This window comes from Heloderma suspectum, chromosome 4 (assembly GCF_057233095.1).
Source record: "Heloderma suspectum isolate Gila_16-S chromosome 4, 16-S_ref, whole genome shotgun sequence".
Taxonomy (NCBI): Eukaryota; Metazoa; Chordata; class Lepidosauria; order Squamata; family Helodermatidae; genus Heloderma; species Heloderma suspectum.
Window position 1 is genome coordinate 100000001 of NC_139461.1, and position 7085 is coordinate 100007085.

At 39.8% G+C, this 7085-nt stretch overlaps 1 protein-coding gene across 1 annotated transcript in view; it reads left to right on the plus strand.

The window, feature by feature from the left end:
• SALL3 (spalt like transcription factor 3) overlaps positions 1–6081 on the plus strand; it is a 21769-nt gene extending 15688 nt beyond the window's left edge. Inside the window, exons 2-3 of the mRNA XM_084850045.1 lie at positions 1–2815; positions 5650–6081. The exon at positions 1–2815 is cut by the window's left edge and continues 688 nt beyond it. Of these exons, the coding sequence (XP_084706171.1) occupies positions 1–2815; positions 5650–6081 (3247 nt within the window). The remainder of the gene's footprint in view (positions 2816–5649) is intronic.
• Positions 6082–7085: the final 1004 nt, after the last annotated feature.

Consider the following 7085-nt stretch of genomic DNA (forward strand, 5'->3'; position numbering starts at 1 on the left):
TACTCCTCAGAATGCTCCTGTGCAAGCCTCTAACCCGCTCCAAGGCTTTGCAGCAAACTCTGCTCTTCAGTTAGCAGCGGCGGTCGTTCCTTCTGCCATAGTGGCACAGGCCACTAGCAATCCACCAACTGCCTTTGAGAGCTCTCAGCACATTTCGAGGCCCACGTCAGGTGCAAGTACCCCAAACATGTCAAGCAATGGTTCTTCTGCCCCAAATGAATCGAGCACACCATCTTCTTCTAATGCAATTACAGCTTCATTAACACCGGTTTCTGTGTCAAATAGTACTAGTAGCTCTTCACAGCCCCCAAATCCTTCTACTCCACCTTCAATAGGACCTGGAAATCTCCTCACCTCATCTTCCAGCCTGCCAAACCCACTTCTACCTCAGACATCATCCAGTAGTGTAATTTTCCCCAATCCACTGGTTAGCATTGCTGCAACTGCTAATGCGTTGGATCCTCTGTCTGCTCTTATGAAGCATCGCAAAGGAAAACCACCAAATGTATCTGTGTTTGAACCCAAGACAAGTTCTGAGGATCCTTTTTTTAAACATAAGTGTAGATTTTGTGCCAAGGTCTTTGGGAGTGACAGTGCTCTACAGATACACTTGCGTTCACATACAGGAGAAAGACCCTTTAAGTGTAACATATGCGGCAATCGGTTTTCTACGAAAGGCAATCTGAAAGTTCATTTTCAGAGGCATAAGGAGAAGTATCCACACATTCAAATGAACCCATATCCAGTTCCAGAATATCTTGATAATGTTCCCACTTGTTCTGGGATTCCGTATGGGATGTCATTGCCACCGGAAAAACCAGTTACTACATGGTTGGATAGCAAGCCTGTGTTACCAACAGTTCCAACTTCAATTGGGTTGCAGCTTCCCCCAACAATACCAGGAGTGAACAATTACGGAGATTCCCCAAGTATTACTCCCATGAGCAGGTCTCCCCAGAGGCCATCCCCTGCATCAAGTGAATGCACTTCCTTATCCCCAAGCCTAAACAATTCTGAGTCAGGCATTCCTTTGTCTGCAGAATCCCCACAACCAATTCATAGTGGTTCAACTATGACTAAAACTGAACCTGTCAATATTCCTGTGACAAATGCAAGGCTAGGAGATATTTCTATAAGTGGGCAGGTTTCTGCAGTACCCACATCTTCAGTTCCTAATCCTGTAACAGACAGCAGCATTTCTACAAGCATCCCAAACCCTGTGCTTCCAGCATTGTCTGACCAGTTCAAGGCTAAGTTCCCATTTGGTGGTCTACTAGACTCTATGCAAACATCAGAAACCTCAAAACTGCAACAGCTTGTTGAGAACATTGATAAAAAAATGACAGATCCAAATCAATGTGTCATTTGTCACCGTGTGCTCAGTTGTCAGAGTGCTCTCAAGATGCATTACAGAACCCATACAGGAGAAAGACCATTTAAATGCAAAATTTGTGGACGTGCATTTACTACAAAAGGCAATCTAAAAACACATTTTGGAGTTCATCGAGCGAAGCCACCACTTAGAGTACAGCATTCGTGTCCCATTTGTCAGAAGAAATTTACAAATGCTGTTGTTCTTCAGCAGCATATTCGTATGCATATGGGTGGGCAAATTCCAAACACACCATTACCAGAGGGCTTCCAAGATGCCATGGACTCAGAGCTTTCCTTTGATGAAAAGAATGCAGAAACACTGAGCAACTATGATGATGACATTGATGAAAATTCCATGGAGGAGGACCCAGAGTTAAAAGACACTGCAAGTGACTCCTCTAAACCACTGATACCTTATTCTGGGTCATGTCCACCTTCCCCCCCATCTGTAATTTCTAGCATTGCTGCTCTAGAAAATCAAATGAAAATGATTGATTCCGTCATGAACTGTCAACAGCTGACCAATCTGAAATCTATGGAAAATGGGTCAGGAGAAAGTGACCATTTGAGCAATGATTCCTCATCAGCCGTTGGAGATCTGGAGAGCCAGAGTGCAGGGAGCCCTGCAATGTCTGAATCTTCTTCATCCATGCAAGCTTTGTCTCCTGAAAACAGCAACTGTGAAAGTTTTAGATCAAAATCCCCAGGTTTTAGTAACCAGGAAGAACCACAAGAAATACAATTAAAGACAGAAAAACCTGACAGTCCACAGCCACCTACTGTTGAAAACGGAGGTGCACTGGATCTGACAGCCACCAACCCGGGAAGGCCAGTCATCAAAGAAGAAGTTCCTTTTAGCCTGCTGTTCCTGAACAGAGAACGTGGTAAGTTTAAAAGTACTGTTTGTAATATCTGTGGCAAGCCTTTTGCTTGTAAGAGTGCATTGGAAATTCACTACCGCAGCCATACTAAAGAGCGTCCATTTGTATGTACAGTCTGCAATCGTGGGTGTTCCACTATGGGTAATTTAAAACAGCACTTACTGACACACAAATTAAAAGAGCTGCCTTCTCAGTTATTTGAACCCAACTTTACTCTAGGTCCCAGCCAAAGTACTCCTAGCCTGGTCACCAGCACTGCGCCTACTATGATCAAAATGGAAGTGAATGGTCACAGCAAGCCGATCTCATTGGGTGAAGTTCCATCGCTTCCAGCTGGAATCCAGGTTCCTGCTGCACCACAGACAGTGATGAGCCCAGGCATCACTCCTATGCTGGCACCCCCACCACGTCGAACTCCCAAACAACACAACTGTCAGTCATGCGGGAAGACCTTCTCCTCAGCAAGTGCACTACAGATACACGAACGCACCCATACTGGTGAAAAGCCATTTGGTTGCACAATCTGTGGTAGAGCTTTTACCACAAAAGGGAATCTTAAGGTAAGAAGGGAGTCTTCAGTATTCGAACGAAATTGTAAGAATATAAAAGTTGTAAAAATGAAAGGTTCAGAAGTTAAACCTATTCACTGAGTTCTCTTTTGTTTTTTCTTTATCCAAACCAGGAGAGGGGAACTGAAATAAAATTATGGTTATATTGTGATGTTCTTCGATTACTTGCTGGCCATGTTTGGGTGTCAACACTAAACCAGAGTTTAGCATGATGAGAACAAACCATAGTGAGACTAGGGGCATGAGGAGATGAGAAGCTTCTGCTTCCACTTTAGATTAGCTGCAATTTGGTATTACATTTAAAACCTAAACTGTGATTGTTCTTAACTAGGGATGGTGGGAACCGCCCAGAGAGCTTCAGCTATTGGGCAATATAGAAATGAAATGAAATAAATAAAACAAGGACCTTCATAAATCACATTCTGATATTGGCTTATTTCCATTAACCATAGTTAAGAAGAAGAAGAAGAAATAACAACAATAATAATAATTAATAATAATAATATTTCTATGCTGCCCCATAGCCGAAGCTCTCTGGGTGGTTTACAAAACTTAAAACACTAAAATACAATATACAAAGTTTAAAAACCATTTACTTAAAAATATATGTACAGTATATACAAACAACATGTAACTAAAAACAACTTTGAACTAAAAACAGTTTTTTAAAAATCCAACAATAAAACAAAGCTTAAAAAAACACTGCTTAAAACAGTATGCAAAAGTCAGCAAAAGGAACAAGAGTTCTAAAAGGGGAAGGCCTGCCGGAATAATAGTGTCTTTAATGCCTGCTTAAAAACCTTCAACAAGGTCAACAGGCACATTTCAACTGGTAGGTCATTCCAAAATTGAGGGGCGGCAAATAAAAAGGTCCTCTTGCGTGTGGCTGTCAATCTCACATTAGGCAGCTGCAGCAGATAGCCCTCAGAGGACCTTAAGCGGTGGACTGGGATGTAGGGGAGAAAGCGCTCCCTAAAGTACTTTGGACCTAGACCATGTAATGCTTTAAAGGTAAAAATCAGCACTCTATACTTTGCTCAGAAACAAATTGGCAGCCAGTGTAAAGATTTTAAAACCAGTGTAATATGGTCTCCATGGGATGTCCCAGACAGAAAACTGGGAGATTAACCACACTTTCTTAGGTCTGGATGATCTGGAAAACTGTGGTTAATATGAAATGGAAGTGAAAGCTTTCAAACTTCTTGCAGCTGTGCTGGAAGAGAGAGTAGGGAGGAAGGGAGCTGTTGAGGCTGAGGCTCACTGTGGCTTGTTCTTATCATTGTAAGATAGTGTTTACCTGTGAGACATCCAAACGTGACCATTCTGAACCAATTAAAGGAATAAATGCTTCGTGAGCACACACTTTAACATACATTTAAGTATCAGTTCCCCTTTTAAACAGTGTTTCAGGAATGCATTTTTTCTTATTAATGGCATCTGTATTCTTGCATTACGGTGGAATGATTGTATAAATAACTTTGGTATTCAAAGTATGCATATACATTTTTTAAAAGCCTCCCAAAACAGTTTCAACTCAAATGAAGTTAACTTAGCATGTATAAATCAATATTATGTAGATTCCAGATTTGTGTGTTTTAACAATCTGGTCACATAAGATTATATTTGAACCTCTCCGCTGCCTGCTGCTCCTGCCAGTTTAACAGATTAAGGATCAGCCCTCCAGTCCTTCCCGAGTCCTCAGTGGGAAGGTCTTGTTGTACTTTGTAATTTCTAACTTACTTATAATGTTCAAAGATGGTGCAGGTATTTGATTTGTTTCAAAAAACAGAACTGTGGCACCATCTGTTATCTCTAATAATCCAGGTAAACAAAATACGATTACAGGCAGTAAAGGAGGAGCCCCATAATTGACATTAGGCCCAATCCAATTAAAGTTAGTTGTCATGAAGCTCCATAGAAAACACTGGGACATAAATTAGTTGTGACTAACTTGTTCTGTTCTGTTGGTTTCTATGGGATTTAATCCCAACTAACATTAAATAGATTGGGGCCATTAAAAAAAAACCTTGTTTTGGATCCAAAGATCTGGTCATGCAAAAAAAAAAAAAGGTACTTCTGCTTATTTGGGAGGGCAACAATTATCCCCTATCAACAGCCTCCAGTGCCCCCAAAAAGCCACTCCAGGAAGTACCTGACCCTCTGGGTTTTCAGGGGGCATGCAGGGTTGCATAATGGAGTGAATCAGCAATGCCTTTCTGATCATGTAGCAAGGTCTTTGCATTGAGGCCATCATGCCTATGGACAAAATAAAAGAATTAAATAGTTGTTGGAGAGCCACACAAAATGGGGAACTGTTAGTTTTATCTTTTTATTTTAAAATGATATGCCATGAATGTTTATGGTTGGATGGCTAAACCTGCCATTTTCTGCCCAGTTGCGTTACAGTAAACCCATGGAACATAGGGACTTACTTCCAAGTAAACATGCATAGGATTTGGCTGCACAAATCCAAGCAAATTTTTTTTTAAAGTTGACAGGCTGAGGCAATAAAAGGATGCTAATCTTTCAAATATCATGTAAGCCTAGTAATCTTGTTGCGTATTTCTTTGGCACATGAGAATTTTATAATTTATTTTTAGCTCTGTTTGTCATGGGAAATGCAATTTTTTTTACAGTTTTGATGTAAAATGTGGATGTTTTGTAAGACATAGATGGATGAAATTATTAGATCTGCATTTTAAATAAAAAATGTTGGCTTTCAAAATTATTTACGTAGAATCTCTTCATAGACTATGTAGATAAAAAGTTGTTGGGCTTTTGCTTATTTGCCAATCTTTGTTTGTTCATTTGTTCTTTCTTTAAAGGTTCATATGGGAACTCATATGTGGAATAATGCCCCTGCACGGCGTGGCCGTCGACTGTCTGTTGAAAACCCCATGGCTTTGTTAGGTGGTGATGCTCTGAAGTTTTCAGAAATGTTCCAAAAGGATTTGGCAGCTCGGGCAATGAATGTTGACCCAAATTTTTGGAACCAATATGCTGCAGCTATTACTAATGGACTCGCAATGAAGAACAATGAAATTTCTGTCATACAGAATGGAGGCATTCCCCAGCTCCCAGTAAGTTTAGGCGGAAGTGCCATTCCGTCTTTAAGTAACATTACCAGTGGAATGGACAAAGCTCGCACCGGCAGTAGCCCTCCCATCATTGGTTTGGACAAAGCGAGTTCCGAAACTGGAGCCAACCGCCCATTCACAAGGTTTATTGAGGATAATAAAGAGATTGGCATAAATTAAAAAGCATTCATTACAAGTAACTGTTGGACCACTACTCAACACAACATTTGTTCTTTCATGTACAGTTTTGGGAGTTAAGCCTAGGTTCCCTTTAAGATTTTATCCCATAGCAGAAATGCATAACTTTGTGTCTACTGAAAAGTTGTCTTGCAAGATTTGCATGGTACTACTTTCAACAGTGAGCTGACTGTTAGTAAGAACTTTGGAACCTTTTTAATTTAAGTAAGTGATAAATCATTGGATAACTCCATTAGGGACTGGACGAGGCTAAATTGTTTCCATTTTTGTTCCTTAACAAAACAAAACCAAATGCCACAAATTTAGTAAAAGGGGACTTCACAATGGCATTTCAATCCAGCTCCTCCTTTGCTGGTTTTGTTCCACTCAGCTAGAAACTTGAACAATGTTTTTAGAAATCCTCTAACATTCAATAAGTGATTTAGTACCCGAATGCTGTGTATGATTACAGTATTCTTGTCTGTAGTATTTATAATGTAAAGATAATGCGGGTAACAGACAATATACTAGCCCCATCCTTAAATGAAGCTTTTGTACTGCAAAATACACCTGGCTATGTGATTTTTTTTTTAAGCAATTTCTGTTTTACTATAAATGAGTGGTTTATTTCAATGCAGGCAAAATTGTGAAGTTTTATTGGGAAAGATAGCATGCTTTTCATGTGCAAGTACCTGTCAGTAACAAACCATTTTAATTTAAATATTTGTAGCTGCTATGTGGACAGTTGTTCTATTAAATGAAAAATGTAGTGTGGACTTCAGTTCATGGTTGGAAAACAAGTTACAGACAAACCTTATCACCATAGATTATTCACAACAATATAAGCAGTTGTGAGTAAAACACTTCATGTTATCAAAGGCTGTACAATAAAAAGGCAGTGTTTGTATAATGTGGTTGCAAACTCTTAATTTATACTATTGCACTTTTAGTATTTTATATTTAGGGAGGTTTGTCTATAATTTGAATCTGAACAAAGATGTAAACTA